Source organism: Gallinula chloropus (genome assembly GCF_964237585.1).
Source record: "Gallinula chloropus genome assembly, chromosome: 14".
In the NCBI taxonomy this organism is placed as follows: domain Eukaryota; kingdom Metazoa; phylum Chordata; class Aves; order Gruiformes; family Rallidae; genus Gallinula; species Gallinula chloropus.
In genome coordinates, this window is record NC_140099.1 from 2,863,030 (window position 1) to 2,888,014 (window position 24,985).

General features: G+C 43.7%; 1 protein-coding gene across 1 annotated transcript in view; it reads right to left on the bottom strand.

Annotated features, from left to right (window-relative positions):
* The window catches only part of LOC311197002 (nesprin-2-like), a gene marked incomplete at its 5' end in the record, with an annotated part of 65,206 nt that extends 44,385 nt beyond the window's left edge, over positions 1-20,821 (bottom strand). Inside the window, 19 exons of the mRNA XM_084270690.1 lie at positions 1,785-1,940; positions 2,964-3,140; positions 4,451-4,597; positions 5,027-5,209; positions 6,085-6,217; positions 7,294-7,490; positions 9,485-9,616; positions 10,191-10,364; positions 11,888-12,088; positions 12,253-12,372; positions 13,291-13,392; positions 14,441-14,650; positions 14,882-15,034; positions 15,600-15,731; positions 16,666-16,807; positions 17,416-17,528; positions 18,432-18,554; positions 19,508-19,675; positions 20,738-20,821. Of these exons, the coding sequence (XP_084126816.1) occupies positions 1,785-1,940; positions 2,964-3,140; positions 4,451-4,597; positions 5,027-5,209; positions 6,085-6,217; positions 7,294-7,490; positions 9,485-9,616; positions 10,191-10,364; positions 11,888-12,088; positions 12,253-12,372; positions 13,291-13,392; positions 14,441-14,650; positions 14,882-15,034; positions 15,600-15,731; positions 16,666-16,807; positions 17,416-17,528; positions 18,432-18,554; positions 19,508-19,675; positions 20,738-20,821 (2,847 nt within the window). The remainder of the gene's footprint in view (positions 1-1,784; positions 1,941-2,963; positions 3,141-4,450; positions 4,598-5,026; positions 5,210-6,084; positions 6,218-7,293; positions 7,491-9,484; positions 9,617-10,190; positions 10,365-11,887; positions 12,089-12,252; positions 12,373-13,290; positions 13,393-14,440; positions 14,651-14,881; positions 15,035-15,599; positions 15,732-16,665; positions 16,808-17,415; positions 17,529-18,431; positions 18,555-19,507; positions 19,676-20,737) is intronic.
* Positions 20,822-24,985: the final 4,164 nt, after the last annotated feature.

Genomic DNA, 24,985 nt, shown 5'->3' on the forward strand with positions numbered 1-24,985 from the left:
GAATAGGAACTTGATTTTGCACTGAAGAGTCCCTGATGTCCCAACACCACCTAGAAAGTCATTTTCATTTTGTCCTCTGTCCTGGTTTTGGCTAGGATGGAGTTAATTTCTTTTCTAGCAGCGGGTGGAATGCTGTGTCTGGGAGTCAGGATGGGAGCAGTGCTGATAGCACCCTGATGTTTCTAGTTGTTGCCAAGCAGGCAAGGACTTTTTCAGCTGTTCATATTTCCCTACTAAGGAGAAGAGAGGGGCTGCAGACAGGATAGGTGACCTGAACTGGCCAAAGGGGGTATTCCATGCCAATTACATCATGCTCAGCATAAAGGGGGGCTGGTGGGAGGAGGAGCTGGTGGCTCCAGGATGAGCAGTGTTGGGGACGGTCCAGTTTCTCGGGACGGCCTTTGGCTGCACAGCCTGGGCTGTGTGGTTCAGTGAGAAACTGCATTGTCTGTCACCAGTCTCATACATTTTTTGCTCTGAAGTCCTCTTATCATTGTTAAATCTATCTTTCTGCTATTCTAGTAAACTATCCTTATCCCAACCCGTGAGGTTTTGGTTTGGGCTTTTTTCCCCCTTCCCTTTCCTCCCCATACTGCCTTTTAAAGAACAAGTGACTGCGTGGTACCTGGCTCTCAGCTGGGGCAAAACCACGACATCCTCTTAGGCAGAGGCTTTCCTGCATGGGGCAAACCCCACTGAAATCAGTCTGGGAGATTAACTTCCCGCCAGCACAATCAGCAAGATTATCAGCTAGTCTTGACATGCTGGGGAAGGCTCACAACATGAGTAAATATCCACACACTCAGTTTTCCCACAGCATTTTCCTACAACACTACACTTGAGCCATGACCTACTGCCCCTGCCCTTACTGTCCCCAAAATGTTTTTCAAATTTGGACATGGATTTTATGGAGGAAATTCATTTTAACAAAATTTAAATTTAATTTTAACAAAACATTTTAGCCACCTACATCCTAGCACTGTGCCTTGCTGTGGGCAGGATAATGTTTTAGTCAAAGATAACCTGTGTCTTTCTTCAATTCTGGCCCCTCGAATCATTTCTGAGTGCTTCAGAGAGACAAGTTACTTGCTGTGTAACAGCACTCTAGGCAATAAAAGCAGCCTACTATGAGAGAGACATGTAACCATAGCAATGAATGAAAAAATATTCCATGTTAAAAAATGGAGAGGGAACACTGTACTGAATGAAACCAGTAGACTGCAGAGTAATAGGAGCCAACTATGACCTGGCTGCAGCCGTACTAATTTTAAGGAAGCTGATGCCCAGAAAAGCACAGCAAAACCAAAGGACACCCAGATTCCTGAGCCTGGTGCAGACACTACATTCTAGGGCAGGAGCAGAGAGAGTTGCTGTTTTCTAAATGGGACCATGTAGTTTCCACGACACTTCCACCTCAGAGCTCTTAGATTAATGGAACTGACAGCTTTTGCCATGCCTGTGCTGAACTGAGAACTACTTCTTTTAAAGGCATCTCAGAGTAAGATCTACAATAGTGCTGCACACCACTCCAAATACTGTGGAACTACAACAAATGCATCTTCAACTGGAGGGAAAAACCATAAAACAGCAATTCATGTTTAAAGTGGATCTGGCTCTTCATCACTCCAACCTACTGTGCTTTAATTAACATTACACAGTAGTATTCCTCTAGGAAATGGTAACTTTATATTGTTTCCTGTTAAAATCTTTGTAGTTCTTTATTCTGGATTCAGCAAAATGCTAAATATGTTTTTTGCAATAATATCACACATATAATGCCTTACCTTGCAATCATCTAGTGTGTTCTGGGCAGAGACCAGACTTGCTGGGGTCTGTAAAGATTTCAGTCGACCACTCTGAGCCTCCATCCAACTGCGCAAGGTCTGTACTTGGTTCTCATTTTCTGAAATAGCCTCTAAAGTTTGTTCCATGTCTTGTATCTGAAAGTTAGAGAAGTCTTTTAACTTGCTTAAAGCTAGGGATGGACAGAAATAGGGCTCCCCCCTTCCATAACAAAAATGAGATTACAATAGTCACATTGAAAATGCTATTTAAAGAAAATGTTTTGAAAGGAAAAGATTAAAAGTTTTACTGGCTCCTTAGGATCTGACTTTTTTCTTCCCTCGTGTCCATTGTCCCAGGGGTGGAAACACTGCCCCACCATCTGCCATGGACTGATCCAGACTGCATTAGGAAAGGGTGAAGCCCCAGGGAAGGAGAAAGGGAATAATCCATATTCTGCTAAAAGCTGGTTTTACTCTCAGACTACATCAAGTCAAAGGACCTGCACAAGAAATCCAGTTTTTAGGAATCAAATGGCAGGATGGATGTCATCAGATTCCCATCAACACTATCAATTAAACAGCAGCTATGTCTTCACTGACCAACAAAAAGGGGACACAAGCTTTCCTAGGCACTGTGGGTTTCTGGCAAATGTATATCCCCAAACTACAGTCTAATTGTGAACCGTCTCTACCATGTTATCCAGAAGAATGAAGAGGACTTCCAACGGGGCCACCGTCAGCAAGAATCCTTGCGACAGATCAAACCGTTGAGAGTCCATCTTAGTAGATCTTAGAGTCGTCCAGATAGGGCCTGATATTAAAAATGTCCTCTACACCACAGCTGGGAGGAACGGCCCTACGGAGTCTCTATCAGAAAAGCACCCGAAGATACTCTAAGCCAAACTCTGGAGTTCTGGATCGTCAGACCCTTACACTCCAAATGCCATGAGACAGCACAACGCTGTTCTTATGGGACATCAGAACGCTGTTGTCATGGGACATCACAATGCTGTTGCCATGGGACATCACAACGCTGTTGCCATGGGACAGCACAACACTGTTGCCATGGGACAGCACAACACTGTTGCCATGGGACAGCACAACACTATTGCCATGGGACAACAGAAAGCACAGGCAGGGTGCGAGTGGTGAGCCAAAGCACTAAGAACTCAATCAAACCTTTCTCTTCAGAGATGCCTGCAGCCGGTGCCACTGCAGGTTCAGCTCCCCAAGACACTCAGCAAATTCTGTCCTTTCATGCCGCTTGCTTTCCACATCACAAGTGCTCATGTGCAAGAGCGACTGGTTAACAAAATCTACCATCCACTGTTTGAAGTTCATTTCCATCATATGTTCCTGGAGGGGAAAGACAAAACAGAAAGTAAAAAAATTAGTTGGCCAGTTTTGATCTCAGCAGTTCAAACGATGCTTCAAGACAGTTACGGGACATTCATGGCTTATTCTGAACCACAGCTTTTCTGAAAGCAACCTGGCTGTAGTAAGCATTCCCAATTTTTACCATTCTTGATTTGTGTAGCTCTTTCCATCCATTGTAACTTTTGTGGAAAATCATTTTTATTATGTGGGTAGCTCAAGGTAATAACAGGCTAGTGCTGGAGCAGGGAATAAAACCTAGAGGTATGTGGTGGTTCAGCCACTCACTCACTTGGGAAGCAGAAACAGACAGAGCCTTGGGGGTGGAACGATGTTATTTTTAAGGTCCCTTCCAACCCCAACTGTTCTATGATTCTACAAATACCCTTTTATTTCAGAAAGTCTTAGGAGGAGAGGGGAGGAAAGGGCTCTTCATTACATTTAGTAGTATCCAGTAAAAGGCCACCAGGGAATACCGCAACAGAGGCACTGAAGTCACAGCTTCTTCCCTGTAGGAAATTATGACCTTGATCCCAGCTTTTTTCTCAGCATATGCATCCTGACATTGCTGACAAGTGGAGAAGGCACATATACAAAAAACACCTTCCAACTTCCAAACCCAACTGATATAGACCACAGTGTTATGTATCTCCTATACTAAGACACAAAGGGCAAAATATGACTTTGCAGGGATTCATGTTCTGAGGTTGGGGTCCATGGCATCTATGGAGGTACACGCATGGCTTGAATTCCTCCTGTGGCCAGGGCAATCAGCCTCCATCACTGATGCTTTGGCATCTGAACAGAGCAAAGAGTTTGCTGAAGCCTCTCCCTCAGCAGGGATGTTCATCTTGTTTCTCTTTCCTAGCAGGTTCTCTCTTCTGATGGAACATAATACTGAAAACCCCGATTCTAGTTAAATGGATCCTGGCTATGGAGCTACATTACGAGCTATTCCTTGTTGAAAGGGCAGGCTAAAACAGCACAAACACAATCTTCCTAAGGAAGCAAAGCTTTCCTCCTCAGTGCATTTTATAATCTAAATGTAAGAGAGAGAACAAGCAGAACAGATGGGACAGCATGAGGAAAAGGAGATTAAAGCACAGCAGGCAGTAGCTGTGTAGCAGGGCAGGCAGTGTGTTGTGTGGCATGGAAGCAAAAGGTTTTTATAAAGGAAGATGTAAGACTGCTTTAGGAACTCTCCTGAGAGTAAGGGAAAGAGATGACAGTGCCTGTAGGCTGATTCCATCAAACACCTTGCAGAAGGCCTGGACATACAGCTTCCCATTTACCTTGTACTTCTGAAGGAGGCTTCTCACTTGGGCAGCGCTACATTGTGAATTTATTGGCTCCTCATGTCCCTGCTGTTGTTCCACATGGTCCAGCCAGGTCATCAGCTCAGCAATAGCTTCCCGTGATGGAAGTTTTTCCATCTGAAGCTGGGAGTAAAGCACATAATGAATCCTCTCCAGTCTGCTCATAGAAATATCAAGGATGATGACATCTGTATTTTTAGAAGGGCTCAGGCACTGTAATTGCAGTTACCAGGGTATGAACTTGAAAGAGAGCCCTGTGCTCCAGAGGGGCATATGACTTAAACTAAGAAAAGTTGGTGAATTCAGTAATTTGAAATCAAGTTCTTTCTCACTGTAACAGACTGTCACGTAAAACTGTAAAGATGATAGTTATGTGCAACACAGCCCAGGAAGAACACTGCAGGAATTAAACTGCAGGACAATACTGAGGATATTCTGAAAGCAAGACAGACAGCTAATTAGGCAAGAGGTGCTTCAGGGGCCTTATGGAGTAGCCAACTGAATCCCACTGTATAGTACTTATTTAGCTCAAACTGAGCAGTTTCTCCTCACCTGGTGAAGCTTTTCTTGGATGGCTGGGAGCTCTATAATCAGTTCTCCCCACTTCTGCTCAAACTTTGCCAAAGATGACCTAAGCGCTGCAGTATCAGCTTGTTTCACGTGAAAGAGCTGGTTGGCAGTGCTCACCACAGATGACTTCAGGGAAGATTTTTCATCAACTTCCTTAGAGAATGTCTGAGGAGCATGAGAGAAATTGAAGAGAGGGTAAATATATATCTATTTAAATAAAGAACATATACCAGGTTTTCAGTCACTGGATGAACTGCCTCAACAAACAGATTTTAGCAAGTTTGTAAATTTCAGAAAACCTAAACTCAACATGTTCTGTCAGCAAAGGCAGCCTTCTGCCCATCTTAGCCAAAATGCTGAATGCCACCTTTTCCTGCACAAGGATTGGGAATATCCTATCCCCACTTCACACTGTGGTCCAGGAAGCAATGCCAGTCGGTGAGTGTCTGGCCAACTAACACCTATCAGTGCAACACTCATGGTGCTTTGTTTTCCCACTGTGCAGGACTCTCTCTGTCATTGGGGCTGAACTGCCCAGCTAGTCATACAAGAGGAGCACAGCATTGAGGGGCAGGCAAAGACAGGAAATGCAATTCAGCATGTTTCTTTTCCCTGACTTGGGCTTGCCATCTTCACAACCCCTGTCTTTGCCCCTGCTCCCAGAGCCCACGCTCCAGGTTCAGTTGGTAAGTGGTCCATCAGCTTGGCTCAACTGCTGTATCTGGTATTCAGCATGAGGAGCAAGAGAGAAACCATACTATTACACTGCAGGTGCACAAGAAATTCTGGCTGGGCTGTGATGTGTGGCAGCTTGGAGTTTATCATTAGATGATTCCATTCCGATTTATGCATTTGGGCTGGCATCACAATCTGAAGGAAGGTCTGTGGTGGCCTCCCATCGTCATGGCTCCTCACACAGATAATGAGGTGGCTTTGGGGTACAAAGTAATTCAGTACTATATTATGTGGGCAGCTTCTGCATCATGACAAATATAAAACCCACTCAAAAGTGTCTAAACCTGGCAGGAGAACTGACTTACCAACAAGCTGTTGATGTTATCCCTGATGGTGGGAAGATCCTGTGACACATTCAGAGACTGCTCCTTCCAAAAATTCATTCTCTGCTGAGCAGAATCCAGCCATTTGTTTAATTCCTCTGAGTCTCTCTTGTAGCTACAAGGAGAGAACAAAACACACAAACATACATCTCTTAGCTGAGTCTAGGATACATTTCTCACCCTCCAAGTTGTCTTCCTCTTTGTGAGGAGGCACGTGCTATTCTGGCACTTATCCTGCTATGTAATGCTGCAGAACCATGAATACAGCATGGATTGATGAGCAACACAGCTGGAGGTGCACAGGAGACTGTTCCTATCAGCTCTTTTCATCTGGTCTGCTCTCCCTGAAAATGGCCTATTTCTGTATCCAACCAGCATCACCAAGCCAAGTTCACACAGATTAACACAGCTTTGTTGGAGGTCAAAACCACCAAGGGAGATTGTGCAGGCTCCAAGACACAGTGCATAATACACAGCAGGAGTGGAAACCAACAAAAACTGACAAGATCTGTCCATACTCTGGGTCTAGCCAGACTGGGATCAGAACATGAAGACGAAGGGGAGGGAGAGCTGAGCTTGTTATATCAGCTGTTGGACTGGGCTGTAGACCCCCAAACTGCCTCCACCTGAGTGCCAGGACTGCACCAGTAGTTGACTTGGGCCATGTGAAAGCATTCAGCATGCTTGAGTGTTCCCCTCTTGGATAACTTCAAAACACAAGTGGAAGCAGTATGCCAGCCAGGTCTTGAATGTTTGTAAAGTGGACAGTGTAGATGCACAGACAGGTGTGTTATGCCTTTGCGTGGGAATCAAGGCCAACTTGCATTTGTAGCAGGTCAAAATGCTTAGGGCAGCATGATCAGGGCGTCTGTTAACACCTCTGGTGCACAAACTGGAGCCCAGTACAGCTAACTCTCACCTAGATGCACTGACTTGGCAATAGCAGCAATTAACCTATTGTTCCTATAAAAATAAGCAGGAAGTGAAGCACTTGTCTACACTGAGGACAGCTGTGTAATAAAGGGCCACTTTTTCTAACTACCACTGTGGGTTTTTTTCTTTTTCTCATTTTTTAAGTTAAAGCAGCAATGAAATGTATTAATCCCTATTGTATTTCACCAAATACATCTATAGAAGGTCAGTAACGAACTTATAGCTGGTATCTCTAATTGCTTCCTGAATTATACCCACCTGACCGAGAGTTTGAGTAATGTCTGAAGCCGTTGTAGTTCCTGCCCAACTTTTTTGGTTAAAGACAACCACTGCTCTTCCAGCTTCCCAATCTGGCTTCCTATTTCTGGACAGTTGACAGCAGTCAGCAATTTCTTTCCTTCTTTCACCGTCTGGTCCACCCTGGCATGCTTTTCATCAACACTGCTTTTGATTTGCTATCAGAACATGGAAAGTTTGAAAAAAAAAATAAAAAATGTATCTTTTCTTCTAAATTCTTATTCTCATATCTCCTCTGTCATTTATTTTATTTTCCAAACAGAAGGTATCTGCACTTCATTACATGTAAAAAGGACACAGTTGTTTGGGTTTTTTTCATCTTCTCTGGATAGATCAAGACTGATCTCAATATCATTTTATATATTATCAGAATCTGGCTGTATTGTCCACATGTATGACTGTCCCCAGCAGAAAGTTATTGCCCTCCTGTTCTGAGAGGGCTTTCTGGCTCTAGCCTATATAAAAAATTCACAGAATGGCACAGGTTGGAAGGGACCTCTAAAGGTCATCTAGTCCAACAGCCCTGCAGTAAGCAGGGACACCTTTACCTAGATCAGAGCTTCATCAAGCCTGACCCTGACTCCAGGGATGAGGGTTCCACCACCAGAAGGTGCTGGAATAATTGTTGAATAAAGGTGGCAAGGAGGAATGAATAATAATCAGTGAGGACATTAAGTGAAAGACATAGGAGCAGTTTGGTTTGCTTTGTCAGCTGAATGAAAACAAAGCATCATTTTTATCATTGCTACACTGTACTGGAAGATGACAAAAGGGAAAAAAAGAAAAAAACCTCAGGACATAGATCAGTCCTAGGGAGAAGGAAGGATGGAACAATTTTGTGATGCATGATCTCCAAGCAGAAGGGATTTGTCCAATATTTATTATTAATAGGGCTATTTCTCTGTCAGAAATTAAGCCCCAGGGAATTTTATCATTTTCTGTCCTTGAAAATGTGAAGCTTCAGTGCAAGGATGCACCCCAGAAGCATCCTCTAAAGCCCTACTGCTTTGCTTTTCATGTCTTTAAAGACAAATAAAGACTTGAAAGCAAAGAACCAGTTCAGAACTTAAAAGCACAAAGGAAATAAGGCAACATCACAATCAATGGTTATGCAAAATTTGAGTGTCTCCCATCTCAGTGTGACAGGCATCAAACAGGCCAAAGGGCCACTGTGTATGCAATGATCTACTGTTCATTTGTTTCAAAAGCTTTACTGTGGCTCAGAATTTTCTGGGCATGTCCAGTGATCTCTTTCATACAGTCACCTAGACAAAATCACAGCAGTCCTTTTTGCCTGTACAGGCAGTGAATCTGAATATCACACTGGACTCAATGCAGACCCAAAGACACATTAGTTCAAAAATTTCTAATAGAGTGGGTCCTCAAAATCAAGGAAGGTCAGACCTGTGAGGAACGCTGAGCACTCTGAGGATACATCATGAAGTTTATTGAATGCTAGTTCTTAATTTATATTAAACAACCATAAAGGCTGCTTTCATATCCTTATACTTAAATGTATTTAAATGGGAGATAAAATGTTTTCAACTGGACTTGATGCTCTAAATAAAGGTGTAGCTCTGCCATCAGAGATGCAGTTGGTATCAAACCAGGAACCTACTTGCCATTCTACACAAAAGAAATTTTATTCTCTTTGGTCAGACAGAAAGCAGGGCATCTCATTTTGAATTCTCAGGATTTTAAAAGGAGCTGGGAAACCTGGCAGTCTTCTATTGCAAATAGGGGTTCAGGTTGATTCTTCTCTTCCATTTGGTTTACACCACGGCACGAAAATTGTTCCTGAATTACAGAGAAGTGGCTCTCTGTTCACCCCAAAGCTCTGTACTGTCCTTGGGTTCCATATAGCCTGCACATGATCTTCTCCCAAATATTTGCATTTGAAGACCATATTCTATAGTCATAAATGAACCTCTCCTGAGGGTTTTTTTTTTCCTTTTTTTTTTTTTTCAGCCTCTGGCTGAAATCAGCAGCCCAATCTGCCACTTTTAAGAGTAAGTTCCTGGTTTGCAGCCACACACAGACAGGGACACAAAGGAAACAGTGCCTTGCAAACCATCTTCTCATATTCTAATTATTTTTTTCCCAACTCTACAGATTCACAAAGAAAACCAGGCAGAGAGACAGACACAAATACCTGTAGAAGTGCAATCCTTTCCACTAATCTTTCTTCTGTTTCTTCAACCAAATTCACAGAAGGCAATGTAGAGGCAAGTGTCTCTAACTCCTTATTGATAACTAGGTATTCATCATCAAATTCCACCCATTCCTAAAAAATACAGCACATCATTAATATAGCACACATCAGTCTGAGGCCTTAACACTTATTCTAGCATCAGCAGCTCTTCAATGAAACAGAACACAAAACCAGGTGAATATGGAAATGTTACAGATATTAAAGTAAGATGTTATTTCACCACAGGTGAATTAATTAATTGTCTAATATCTTCCAAGGTTTCTTAATTTGAAGTGGTATACTTAATCTTTTTATTCTCTAGGGGTGTTTTAAGAAAAATGTTTAGGTTTTATTTTAAAGTGGTACTGGTATTTTTGTGCCTTGAAGGGCTCTCCTGTCAGTCCATGAACTCAAAACCTCCTGCAAGAAGTCTAAAAGTCCCACCCATGTCAGAGGAATGGGTTGAAATGTACATTTCTACAGGCTTTCAAGGAAAAAAAAGCCAGCTTATTGACACACACAGAACAAGTAATAGACTGTTGCTGTCCAGTGGAGACAGGAAAGGACAACTGCTAGCCAAAGAATCTCTCTTGTGGAAACGGTTCCTCTAGATGAAACTCTTCTTCTTCCCTTCAGCTTTTACTCTGGGTTCCTTTAGACTCATTACCTGTAACAGGCTCTGTAAGTGTACAGCATGCTCGCAGGCCTTCTGCTCCAGCAACCTGACTTCATTCATCAACTCTCTCCAGAATTCCTCTTGCTTTTGTAGGATGGAGGGAGCCACTTTCTCCGAAAATGTTTGTATGGAATTCATGTGAGTCATGAGGTTGTGGAAAAAGTCCTGAAAAAAATCAAGTTAAAGCTGGCTCTTTAAGAGAGAACATACACACATGCCCAGAGCAAGAGTAAGAAGTCAGAGAAGATTCATTCAGAACAGCAGACAATTTCAGGGTCTCTTGTAGCTGGAGACAGGAACCTTTCACCAAAATTCTGCATCACTCCATGATTGGCAGTTACTGATCATTTTATGGTTTGTCAGGAATGAGTCAGGAGTTGCATATGCTATTTTCATTTATAGATCTCTAAAGAAAAAGATCTGTATTTATACCTTCAGTTCATACAAAATATGTTGTTGGAAGATGATGGAAGAAGTGTTTAACTATAAATAAATATTTAGTTTAGTGTGAGGTAGTTATCACAGGAAGCCATTATCCATTCACCTGGATGGGAAGTGACTCCAAGCACCAAGGGTACCAGCAGTTCTAAGGCCTGGCACAATAATACTTTGGGATAACTGTAACGTAACACTTCAATTTAGTTATCACTAGCTGAGCTTTTGGGAAATGTATGAATACCAGAAGAACACGTTCCCCCACAGAAAAGCTTTGATTTAAGATCACAATCTTCAGTCAGGATCTTCACTTAAGAACTAATAACTAGTACAAGAATTCCACTGAAGGCCCATATCACAGGCATAGGCTGTGTGACCATCCTGGTAAGTCTTGATAACCAGGGCAGGGAAAATGGCTTTTGCAGTTTTCTTTTGCTTCTGTAAATCAATGTATGTATATTTAGACTGCAGATACATTGATTTCCTTTATAAATAAATTCATAACATTTTGCTTTGCTAAGGGCAATCTGTGAATGACAAAACCCATTCCTATGACTCTGGAGTAGCAGTAGTGGTTTGCAGCCCTTGGCTTCCTGAAGCAGTTCTTAAGGGAGTTTGAGCTATATGGAGCAGTTAAATGAAGGCATTGCCATGACAGACATCCCTGAGTGACTAGCATTAGCCAGGGCTTCTTGCCAAGAACCAGGACAGTGAGGATGCAGATGCATTCGCAGCCATAGCCCACCAAACATGTAGCATCTGGGTACAGGAGAAACTGTCCTGCCAAAGAGAGGATCTAAACTATCCTTACTCCAGAAATGGAGCTGCTGTGGACAAGATTCCTCCATCAGACCATGAAGCCACATAATACTGAAAGCAAAGGCTGAACTCCCAATTGCTAGATAGTAACTTCAGGAACCTTGTTACCGATTTTTTACCAGCAATTAGAAGGACACGTGTCTCCCTCGCGTATCAGTATGTCCTGAGATAATCCAAAGTAGTATTAGACTGACAATACTGAAACCCTGATTTTAATTTATCACCAAAACTGTAGTTGCAATAACAACCTCTCTGTTATATCTTGGTGGGTTCTCTTTTGGTCTAGTGAAAAAAATATGTTTCATTTTTTGCACGTACTACAGTCCCTCCCCTAAGCTATGAGGAAGCTGTTCTTTTCCATAAACACTGGAGGGACACCAGTCACTGAAAACAGTGCTGCTGATCTGAGCAGTTACATGATAAGCACTTTATACCTTGTGATTTTCCAGGTAAGACTGTAGAGCTTCTCTGCTTCTTGCTAGTTGCTTTGGATCTTGTGCAATCTTCTGTTGTCCAATAGCTACCAGCTCTGCAAAGCCATGAAGTAAGTCTTCATACTGGCTCTCACTGATGGCAGGAGAGTTCAGCTCAAGATACTTTACTCTCAGAATCTCCCACATGTCATCCAAGACATCCTACAATGTAAACACAGTTTACTGACTCGTGAAAGACAGAAATGAATCCTACAAACCTGCACACACATTCCCAGAATACAAAATAACCACCAGCCTTTTGATGCTAAAAATACCTTGCTTAGAAGAATCAAACCTTGCTGAGTAAATGGATACTGTTCTCTTACCTCTAATTTATAAACTTCCTGGATTAAAGTGGTAGGCAACTGAAATCTTTCCCCATGGCCTCTCAATTTTGCTACTTGGTTTTCCAGGTTTTCCAGCTCCAAAGCACAGGCATCAGTTTTCTGAATGAAGGACAAAATAAGTTATTAGGAAGAGTTATGTTCCATTAAAAATTCTATTATCACTAGTAGTCCTGGGGCTGGACCTCTGCTGTACTAGTACTGCATAAATTCACAATGAGACCCCAAGATCCAACAAGCTTGTAAACTAAATAGACAAGCCTGTCCATGACACAGCTTACAGGGTTCATGTGGCACAGCCCGGAAGGAAATTCAGGTCTCATGTCTCACTACAACACGCAATATGCATTTCAGTTCACTAATTCACAGCAGCCAAAGGAACCATACACTCAGAAAATACTGTTTTTTCTTATGAATTAGAAAGACTCAGTCAGGGATGGACCAAGACAGGTTTTCTCTGAAGGAAAGGAAGTTACATACTTTTGCCATTCCTTTTCCAAGAGTGGTTATCTGACAGAATGCATCTAAGGCAGCAGTACCTGCTAGGGGATTCAGCAGTTCTGAGCATAGCTTTCAGCCTGGCAGAAAGTTATGGCTGTAACCAAGGTTATGAGCTCTGGGACAGCCCTCTTTACTTCACCAACAAAAAACCCCAGATGGCCCACAACCATCCTGGGGAGGATATGCATTCTATTTGATTTAAATTCTCTGCTAATCCTTATGAAGGTCAATGCCATAGTGTGGGGTGTATTTGCTCTGAGAGGTTGTGGAGAGACTGGTTCCGCCACTCTCAACTACTGTAAGGACTGGAATTAGGTCTGACTAGAGATTGTGACATATTAAAACCCAACAAACCCCACCAAGAACCTAGGGTGGCAAATACTGAACTCTCTCCTTCCCCATTCTTAAAAACAAAGTGAGAATCAAACTTTATAAAATATGAAACTTAACAGATTGCACAAAACTGGAAAGAATAGAGAATGCTGAGTCTCTCCTCTCCTTTCCTGCAAATGAAATTACCTGAAGCTGTTCAGAAACATCATGTCCACATAGTGCATTCAAGCTTTGCTGTAAACTAGCTTTCTTCTCAATCAACTGATCATAGAGCAGCCTGATTTCATTCTGCAAAAGAAACAAACCTCAGAAGTAGATCACATGTCAGGAATATAATAATGACCAGGCAAAATTACACAGCAAACAAAATGGTTACCTCTTATGGCAAAAGCCCCTTTTTTCCTCTTTAAAAAAGCAAAATAAATCACGTGCCTTATGGGCTTTAAGCAGTAATTTAGAGATGGAAATTCTGTAGTCTGTGTAGTGTAAGAAAGCAGATTACTCTGTCACAACGTAAAAACCTGAGAAACTTACAAAGAAACAAATTCTTCTCTTCTGAAAATGTGAAAATGAGCCCATTACTGGCAACTGATGGAGCTCTGTGGATTCTGCATAAGTAAACATTGCAAGACTAGTCTTGCTACTGTTTGGAGACAACTTCCCAGTGCTCTTCAAAGGACCTGGGTTTTTATTCAGCAGTAAAGAGCTCGGCTGACTTGCACATGAGCACGCTGGAGTTTTGCTGGACAGTAGAAACTGAATTTCAAAGACCAGCCTTCTCTTCCCTTACTTCAGCCTAAGCATCTGACCTGAATTTTTTCCAGCAATGGGTAGTAGGTTTATCCCAGCATAGAAAAGTTTCTATCTGCCTTTCAAAAACACAATTAAAATGCAAATCTGCAAAACTAGGGCTTCTACTACTGTCACACAAAATCTAAAGGATAGAGTGAAATCAACCTCCAACAGATAGCTAACAGTAACCAGGCACAGAACCAAAGGGAAGAAGCCTGCCTCTCCTGAATCCACCCCTTGACCTCATCCCTGCACACAGAAACTTGCTTGAGCCTGTAGCTCAGCATGCCTGGGATCCCAGGTTACTTCCACCCTTTCTGGGTGCAATTTCTCTACTGTGATCAAGACCTAAGGCAGTCACCATTGCAAACAGCACTGTAAACAGCAAAATTAATTTGTTTCTTGAGAGCCCAAGACAAGTTTGTGTAGTACCAAAAAAACCCCCCAAGCCCACTATAGATTGCTCATCTGTAACCCGAATGCATTAACACTGACAAGTCTAACAGATGCTGCGAAACAAGATGTGCATTTGGCTGTGGAGTACCTGATAATTGGTATTATGATCCAGTCCAGCTTTCATGGAGCTGCTCCTTGAAGCAGTGGCAGCTTGAGTTCGTTCCAGATGCTCCTGCAAGTTGTGAAAGCACTCGCAGAACACATCTGTGCTCCCATCAGCACAGCTAATAGACTTTAGAAGATCATCCTTTCTATCACTCAGATCAGCGTGAAGTTTTTGCAGCTCAACAGAAAGAGTCTAAAGGGTTGAAAGAAACACGAGTGAAAACGGTCTCTGTCCAAGGACTCTTGCCTGTAAAAGGCAGCAGGACTCAAGCTGATAATTGATGGTAAAAGCAAGAGGCCCAAATCTGTGCAATACCAAATAATCTGGTGGTATTACTCCTGAATAATACCAGCAAAACAGGTGAAACATCAGGCCATGTATATTCTGTTTTACACCCTTCCCTGGGTGCTTTAGGACAGTTACCTCATACAGAGCCTGCTGCAGAGCCGCCTCTTCGGTGGACAAGACCGAGGTGTTTAACATCTCCTCCATGTTACTCAAACATCGGCTGATTGCCAGAAACAGCTCAAACAATTTCTTCTCCAAATTGTAAGAGACTTCCTCTGCCACATTGTCCTGGGTAAAGGCAAATCAGAAGCTTTCAGTACTCTCACCCAAGGCATAGCTAAGATTTACTCACTTGTACAAGTTCAGAGGTTCAGTCAGATACGAATAAAACGGAATTAATAAAATCCTGAGACAGCAACTTGGATGAGACAGATAAATACACATAATATACTGAGATGCCAAGGCTGTAGCTGAGACAGTGACCCTTTAGGTCCTGGGAGTGGCCGTGGTTTTGCGGGTCTCTAATCTCAGGAATGGGTACAACACCATTTGTTTGTCAGCTCCAGTACTGCAGAGTTACTGAAGTCACTCACAGGCTCCTTGCGATATACAGTCTGAGGAGTTTTACCCAATCTTTGGACTCAGGTAGCAGAAGTATCATAGCTGAAACCAGAAATTTTTCCTCTTGAAATCCTGAGCCCATTTCTCCATTCCAGCCCATACGTGATGCAAAAGCTACACTCAGGGGATGACATCTGCAACATGATCATCAGCTGTGATTCACAGTGACCTAACAGTGCCTTATGTCTGGAATCCCTGGTATTTTTGCAGTGCTAGGACATGCCATTTTTACCTGTGCATGCACCACATTTGCTTCTTGGGTTAGGTCTCCCAGCTGGATTGTGTAATTTTTCAGTTCTTCCACAGTTGGGGTGCTTGCAGTAGCAAATGTGCTGCGGGGCAGCATATTCATCTTTGTTGTAATCTAAAGTTTGGAAAAAAAGAAGGTTGCAAATAGGTGAACAGCTCCAGTGCAGACAGGGCTATGGGCAGCTAGATAACACTCCTCTTAAAAGCATGAAAATAAAAGCTTTGAGGCAGTAATATAAAGCACCTGGATGGCAGGGTTCATTTTTTACTGGCAAAAATTAGTTGGGTAGGCTAAGCCTTGATAGGAGATTGAAAAAGGAGCCTCTGATTCCCAGCTTTAAAGGGCTACAAGTTGCAATTAGTGTCAAGGCAGCCCTGCTGCCCACTGCAGTGAGAGTCTTGCCTGAGAAAGAGCTGTCAGTCATCCTTTTACATGACTGATATTCCTCCATGTAATGCAGTAATTTCAGAGAACAAGGAATTCAGTTGTTCTAATTTAACGTGAACAAAACTGTTAATAACAGCATTTATAGTTTTGTCCAAGCAGTAACATTCTGCAGTCTGTTCAGAATGGATACCTAGCATGCTCTTGTTGCAGTCCAAACTCTGCTTTTGATATGTGAGAGAGAAAACAGTGGTGAAAGCAGAACAAAGTTTAAGCCAGAGATTTGTTTTGACCAAAACATTCTCACTTGCAAGAACTGAGACTTAACCCACATCCACATCAGCTGGGAGGCTTGCTGGCTAATTCTCTTAGTTCTCTTGAAAGAATTAAGCAGATAATATCTGGTCTGAATGTTAACTACAAGGATTTGCCTGTGTGCTTCCACACTATTCTTAGTAGATGTTCTTTACCTCAAAACAAAATTAAAAGACAAAGACAACCATGAAAACAGTATGCAGGAACTATTTGCTCTGGAGAACACTTGCACAGATTTCAGTTATCTGATGAAGAAATATGATATTATGATGCTGGAAGATACACTCATTGCTATCTTTACCATAACCAATTGCCTGCTGAAAGAGTGTTTTACTGAACTTCAACAGACCTGGGGTTCCACAAGTTGGCAGAAGGTCGATTTCATCTTTGCTGACAGCTCTTGTTGCAAATATTGCCATTTATTACCCGGTTGGTCCTTTGTAACTAAGGTGGGATCAGCCTGCTTGCTCTTTGCACCAGATTCTCCATTGCTGTATTGAGAAAACATTGTTAGAATGGCAAATACTGAAGCAGAATAAGCAAAATTATATTTGCAAGACTTGTTGTATAAGATTGGCTTCTATTCCACCGCCCCCAAAACCAAACTGAAATCAAGTGCATGGATGGTGCTTAATCCAAGGGTTGATACATTTCTTTGGGCTTTTCCCTTCCTATGAAACACCCTAAAGGCCTGCTGGCAGCCTCTGCCTCTGAAATGACAATATGGGGACCACAGTCCTGTAGCAGGCCTTGGTTCTGTGCTGGAACATGCACAATCCCAGTGCTCCCTTTTCAGATGCTGCCTTTGAACCTGGCTGGCTACCTGCATGCGTTTGTACAGCAAAGGCTGTGGACAGACAGACCAAACTTGACTCTGGATGGGTCTCCTCTAGTTTACAGCAGATGTCAGTCCTGCCTGATACCAAGGCTGATCTAAACACTGGAATCAGCGGCTGTCACATAGATGAGACTCCATTTCTCTAGACTGTTGATGGCAGAAATCTCCCAGCTTCTGCAATTTTTCTTCTAAAGGCACAGATACCTGCACAGAACAAAGTTCTGCTCCAGTGCAGTCTCAGTAGTTTTATTTATTTGGTACCTTGATTCTGATTTCTGAGTCACACTGTCCTCAAACTGCAGCTGCATTTTTTCCACACACGACTCAATGAAATCAATGAGGTATTTCTGCTCAGCTGCTGTTACATTCTGATCCTGTGTAGAGAGAATGGTGTGAACAGGAAAATCAGCTATGTGCACTGTATTAATCTGAAATTAGGATTGTGCTTTTCCATCACAATTCATGGAGCAAATAAAATAAGAAAATAGAATACATCTATCAGAACAAAATGCAGTTTATGTGTAAACATGAGTTTATCAAACAGTCTGCTGAAAACATGTATTTTCATGGAATCCAATTCCACCTGAGCTGAAGCTTTAAAAGCAAAAACCAGCACTCAGAAACAAATTATGCACATATGGAAATTCAAAAGCCATCAACTGCCACCCATATACAGAGAAAAAGGCAAGAGGAAACAGAGATTTGCTCAAACACGAGGTGAGGTCGAGTTCCACTAGTTAAAAGGAGTGTTGAGTGAAAAGTGAGCAATTTGAGTAGCTCAGGCTGGATCATTTGCTCCACCTCTTTTCTAATAGCATTGAAGGGGTGAAAGCTAGTTTTCAGTGAGGAGAACTGAAAATAGTTTACAGAGCACAGAACATCACAGGATTTTTTAATTCTGATAACAAAAACCTTTAAGTAATGGTGAATTAACCCATGGGAAATTGTTCACATAGCTTTAGCTTCAAATTCATCTTCAACAGCAGTGTCAATATACAGATGCAGGTTTCAGAATACAATACTTCAGTGGTAGGAGGTCAGAGGGATGGGTGATATCACCTGAATCATTACCATACAAAGCATGTGTACCATCCAGCTCTGAAGTATTTCTGAACCTTTTTGAGACGGGATTTTAGGGGTGAGGCCTCTCTCCATCCCAACAAAGGGGATGACTGAAACCTACCCCAACAGCCTTGATCCCACAGTGGAAATCACAGCAGGTTATAAATGCAGCTGTCCCCACCACCTACAGGGGATGTGGAGCAGTAGAGAATTACCTGTGGGTGCTGGAAATCCTGCTGACTGAGCGGCTGTTCATTAAGAGCAAGCTGGGATGTGCTGAAGCCATTTGAGTGTAGGATCTCAAGAGGCTCTTGGTCAATACACTCATTGTCGTCGATCTGTAAAGAGAGACCTGTTGTGGAAAGGCTTCCAGACTTGACAATAGGGCAGAACCCACAGGTGCAGTTTGGGGAAATGGCAAAAGTGGAGCTGTGTCAGACCTAGCAATGCATGAAACACAGTTGATACTTGTGCAAAGATTTCTGTCCAGTTTCATTTACTGAAAGTTTGACTGATTCTTACTTGCTGCTAAAGTCCTCACGTTTTTCTCCCTGACAGCTACAAGGCTTGTTTTGCCTCTCCTGTTAGCAATTTGATACTGAAAGTTTGACCAAATTAGAGAAATGTGCAATTAATGCTTATAAATTTCCTTGTGCACCTGGATTTTCTTCCTGTGTTCACAGATACTTCAACAGAAGCCTTCACCAATGCTAATTCTCTCCTGAGCCATGCAAGCTCTCTTTTACACTGTGCTCCTCCAGCACCAGAGACACTGCAGCTGCTTTTACAGGAACACATCAGGTGGGCTTCTCTGACCCCTTGCACAACACACTGGGAGTTAAGTCTGAAGCTGGGAGTCAGTCTCCCTTGCTGGGAAACTCAGCAAGGAGCATGCAGCTGTGGTGCAGGAGAGCTGGTGGTCACTGCCCTTGCCATTTAGGCACTCTTCACAGAGAAAGTTACTGCTTAAAGGCCTCTCTGCTGTGCCACTCACAGACATGGCATTTGAAACCTCCAAGCCAAGCCTGGACTCACAAAATTTGCCCTCTGTCACTGAGCACTTAAAGCAGAAAAGATGTAGATAGAGAGTCATTCAAAAGTCACTTCTTGCTGCAATCTACCAATAATTATACATCTCTGTAAAGCAGAATAATAGTAAGCCTGGCATTGCCCAGGGACTTTTCTTCCTTCTTTGCCTCAAGTGCTGAGCTCTATCTGTTCTTCTGGAACTACAGCACATTACAGCACCGTGACACTCGCTCTTGCCCCGCATAACATTCCCATGATTTACCTCCTCTTCAAAGGATGTGTCTTCAAGCATCATCTGAACACCTTCCAAATCGAGCTTCACTTCCTCCAGCTTTGAGGAAAGTGCGTCTATCTGTTCTTGGTAGTCTTCAGTATCTTCACAGCTTTCCAGTAAATAGTGAACCTTTTGTTCAATCTCTGATATCATCACCTAGAAGGGACAGCAGTCAGTTATTCATTCTTAGAAGTACAATACTCCTCAGTGTTCTGAAGGCAATACTCACACTTTCCCCTCTGAAAAGAATAGAAAAACACAGTCAAAAAGAGAAATAGCTGCAACACCCTGAGATGTTCTCCTATCTAGTCTCTATTCTGAACTATTCAATAAATTGTATACAGTTAGCCTTAAAAGCAACGGTCTCTGCAGGCAGTGACTTAAGATATTACTCAGAGATGGAATAATAAAAAAGGAGAGCAGAAACGATAAACTCCGTGTGAATGTAACCAAGAGGAAACCTCTCCAGTGGGAGAGGAGGAGGCCGTGCACAGACTGGTCACATCCCCTTTTGGGAGGACTGATGCTGAATTGCCAAAATATGGGAATGTGCCCTCTGTCAGGCAGGCTACTGTTGGGACCTGGCTTTTGATTTATACTGCTTGAAATCAAACTGTGTCTCTGCATTACTTCAAACTCACATTTTTAAGGTGAGTGTGCAGACTGAAGCCTGCTTGGGGTTCCTGGTTGGAACTTCCCTCTTGAAGCCTATACTGACCAAAACCCTGCATGGGATACAGACACACACAGATACTTGGGTGTATTCAGGATCTTAATTCCCACAGGGTTCATCACCCAAGCACTTGGGTGAATCACAGCCTAAATCCAAACGGCCAAGAAAAACCATTCCTTCCTTTCTAGGGGATTTATCATGACTGAGACCAATCAAAAATTGCCTTTTAATAGAGGAGTCAAACTATACTGAGTCCTGTTTCTGAAAATAATCCAAAGAGAAACAAAGCTTTAAAAAGACTCAAGAGTTCTATCTAAATTCCCCAGAGGCACAAAGTTCCCAACTCTAAACATAGGTACTTTAACTAAGCCCTTGGAAAGCTGCACCTGAAGCTGAAACCAAGTGGCTACCTGTCTTCTGCACACTGTAACAAAGCTGATGAAGAGGGGAGAGGAGAAGCAGTAAACACAGCCTAGCTGCAGCTGCACACCCTGGGGAAGGACAATTGTTTGGATGGCAGCAGCAAACTGATCGCTCTGTCTTACCTGGTAATTAGAAAGCTGCAGCTCCAGCATCCGCTGCATTTTGGGGCTCTGGGAGTCTCTCTGGGAGTCTGACTCCAGAGACATTTTTGCTTCTCACTCTGAAGCAAAGAAAATGAAAGAAATACAGTTAACTGCTTTGTTCCTTCCTTCTTTCCTTCTTACTTTCCTTCCTTCCTTCCTTCTTTCCTTCCCTGTCCCCTTACCAGTGGGAAATGTTTAACTTTCACGTGCACAGAGTTCTGAAAACACTCTGCCACCATTCTCCCAGATTAGAAAAGGAGGAAAAAGACAAGGAGAAGGAAGGAATAACTGCTTGAATCAGTACAGGCTGGGGGATGACCTGCTGGAGAGGAGCTCTGCGGAGAAGGACCTGGGGGTCCTGGTGGACGACGGGTTGGCCATGAGCCAGCAGTGTGCCCTGGTAGCTAAGAGAGCCATCAGGAGGAGTGTGGCCAGCAGGTCGAAGGAGGTGATCCTCCCCCTCTACTCTGCCCTGGTCAGGCCCCAGCTGGACTATTGTGTCCAGTTCTAGGCTCCCTGGTATAAAAACTACAGGGATGTCCTGGAAGTAGTCCAGCTGAGGGCTATGGAGATGGTTAAGGGCGCTTCTCTTCAGTGCAAAAGCTGTGACAGAGTTCATTATCCTATCAGGCAGGATGGTTGGGCTTATTGTGGTTATGCCATGTGTGCCACGGTGCGCCAGGAGCGGGGAGGGGGGTGGGGGGAACTGGTGGTACAAGAGGAGTCCTTGTCCTCTGCACACTGTGCCCATTCCCAGTGTCTGCCTGCCACGCTGAGAGGGTTATTTCCCTGTTTTCTTAAACCCATTTGACATGGGTTTTTGAACCTCCCTGGACAGTGCTCAGGTTAAACTGTCAAAGTGGCTGAGCATGATTTACATGTGCCAATGCCTGAAGCTCTCTCACGGTGTGCAGTGACCGCCCAGGCACTTTTTATCCTGCCATATGCTGCATGTGAGCCATTGGCAAGCCAATATAGGTCTGCAGAAGATTACCTGAACGCTGCAACACCTGAACACCTTCGATTTCAGAGCTCATTCCGTGCATTTTTGGTGGGATTATAGTAACTTCTTCACTTTTTTCCCTGATATTGCCGGGGTGGGGAGTGACTTTTTACCCAAGGTTCTCCAATTTCCGCTTTTTTTTCCCCCACCCCATGATCTCTGGCAGTCAGAACACACAAATCATGGCAGCGTGTTTTTCCACTAACGAACGAGATCACAAGTGAAGATCAGGGGTTATTTTCCTCTCCAGCGTAACAGGCTGCTTGCACTGGAGGCCTTCTGCCTGCACTGGAAGGTTAAAGAGAGGACAGGTTAGTGTGTGGGAGATTTAATTCCTCCTTAAAGACCTGGGATGTAATGGTAAAGGCAAGAAAGAATTACCAGTGGCAGTAAGGATACATCTCTGGGTGCGATGCCTGTGCGCGGATATAGGTTGTCTCGGTTGGTTTGGGTTTGCTTCAAATTGCCTCTGCTGCAAATCATCCGGGTGTGAGGCTGTGATCTCTCTTCCGCACAAGAAACGAGCACCACATCTCCCTTTTTTGGTGCCGAAGCCTCCAGCCTGCAGCCTTTCTGCTGCCAGCCGCAGGCAGCCGCTCGGTGTGCGCTTCTCGGCGTGCTAATGCTCTCGTCAGAATAAAGCTCCCGTGGTTTTGTTCTGAGGAGGGATGCGGCCGTTTGCCAGGTAAAATCCCCACCCAAAACGCAGGGTTAGACCTGGGGAGAGCTGCAGTTGCTCCCCAGCTCGGGGGTCGGGAAGGAGGCCGGGCGAGCCTCCCCCCGCGCGGGATGCTAAAGCGGAGAATAAATAGGGCATCTGTGGAGGAGGGGTTTCCTCTTTCATGCCTGCCGTGGTTGCACAGACGATCCCCCGTGCAGTTTGGGCTTTGCACGCTGAGGAATGGTTTTTTCTAGCAAACCGTAAGTGCCGTGTTGGTAACGGGCTGCGGGTTGGTCGGGGTGGGTTTTGTTTGAGCAGCCCTCAGCGGAGCAGCGGGACGGGCCGGCCTTGGGCGGCGGGGGGCGGGGGAAAGGGCACCGCAGTGCCGACGCGCCGGTGGCTCCCTGCAGTTCGCCTTGGTCCAGGCGATGAGTGGGAGACGCGGAGCAGGATAAACAGTGCCCAGGAACCTCTCGCTTAAAATCGGCTGCGTTTGGGGGTTTTGCACCCAGGACAGTGAACATCGGCATCAACAACCTCCGGGACTGGCCGGCAGGGTACCGCACGAAAAGCCGCCTCTGGCGCATCCGCTCTGCTCGCTGTGCTAACGCAGCCCACGGGCACGGGGCCTTCCTGTCCCTGTACCAGGGCCGGGTGCTGTACAGAGAACCGGCCTTGCCTTTCATACATCACCTCTCCAGATCGGGTCCTTTGTCCCTCACATGGCTAAGCTCGCCCTGCAGCTGACTGAACAAAGGTTCCCTGGGTTGTGCATCTCATTTGCCTTGCCGGGCTGTAAACTCTAAGTGCTTCATTAAAGCCATGCCTGTCCTTGCCACCTGCTAACATCATTTCCACTGACTGCAGATCTCTGTAACAAAATGTTCTTCCTGGTTTGCTTAGGGTGAAGAAACTGAAGGAGACATTTGCATTTATACAACTACTGGACAAAAACATGAGTAACCTTCGCACCTGGCTGGCCCGGATTGAGTCTGAGCTTTCCAAGCCTGTTGTTTATGACATCTGTGATGACCAGGAAATTCAGAAGAGACTGGCAGAACAGCAGGTGGGAAATAGCTGCAGCCAGAGTCAATGAGCTAAAATGCTGCTGATTGCAATTGGTCCTGTTTTAAAGTCACCTGTTTCTTTTCTTTAGTGAGGCCTAATTTGTTTGCTGTGATTTCAGTACTGTGTTGACTTACAGTAGGTCCTTTTATGCCAGACAAACAAGAAGTTACCATGACCAAAAGTAAAACCTAATTCTGCCCCTTCTCCTGGGCCGTCAGTGCAGTTAGTGCTGCTTTCTAATGCTGGTGTATTAGCTTGATTTTGAACAAGACCATTATTTTGCTGCTGTGGTCCTCCCCATGGCTTAAAGGTATCTAATCCCAGGTCTCCTCTGGATAAGAACACCAACAAAATGCAGCCACCTCAGAGTTGAATTGGAGTTCTTCTGAGGTAGCTTGACTGAAAAATTATGTTAAATCAGGAAAGCAGAGGCAAAATTAGAACATCAAACTCCTGTTTTTCAGGGTACTTACTCCTGGCACTTGCAAGTCTTCAAGCAGCTTATTTATTCATTGTGACTTTATTGTAAGAGTGCTTTTCCATTGAGGATTATTTTTAAGTGAGAGAGCACTACATGCTGTTGTAGAAACCTCAGCCTTTGCTAGCCATACCTGACTTCACATGGCACAGGTGGGAAAAGAAACAGTTTTGTTGTGGTTTTGTTGTTTTGTTTTGAATTAAGCAATGTTTGCCTGTATTTATCAGGATTGCATGGAGGAAATAAACCTCTTCAGTGAAAATAAGCTTCAGTTGAAACAAATGAGCGATCAGCTAATCAAGGCTAGCAACAGGAGCCGAGTTGCAGAAATAGATGATAAACTCAACAAAATCAATGATCGCTGGCAGCACCTCTTTGATGTCATGGGATCACGGTAAGAAAATGAGTTTCAGTGTTTTATGAGAGATAAGAGTCAGAGGCTACTGTCCTTGACCATTAGGAACATACTGACAGGACTTTTCAGTTCTGTTGAAATGTATAATTGTGGTATAAAATGACAGCACAGCAGTTCTAACCCCTAGAACACGCTATGTAAAACAAATGTGCAGACTGCTATTGAATGTGTTAGGTGATTAAAATACAACCACAAAGATAAAAAAAAAAGAGGCTGTACACGTGAGGCATTATGTAGTTTAATATTTTGGTTTAACTAAAGAGAAACAGACTGCTTCCTAAAATGGCAGAGGCCAGTTGGTGTAGTGCTTGAACAGGTTGAAGATGGCTTTCATCTCTGAAAATTTAAAGAAAAAACAGAAGAGAAAAGGCACTTTAGAATTTTGTTTCACTCCCTCTTCAGGGTTCACTCTTCCAAGAGGCAGGGCTGTGTATCTGCAGGCAAATGCACTCTGCACATTGAACACTGACTACAACTTAAAGCGTGCAAGGCTGCTCGGTGGGGAGCCAGCTGCTGGTTTGGGTTCACCATCCTCACTAGTGAAGAAACAACTATTTGTTTTGTATGTGTATTTACCCTACTCTCAGGTGCAAACTTAACTT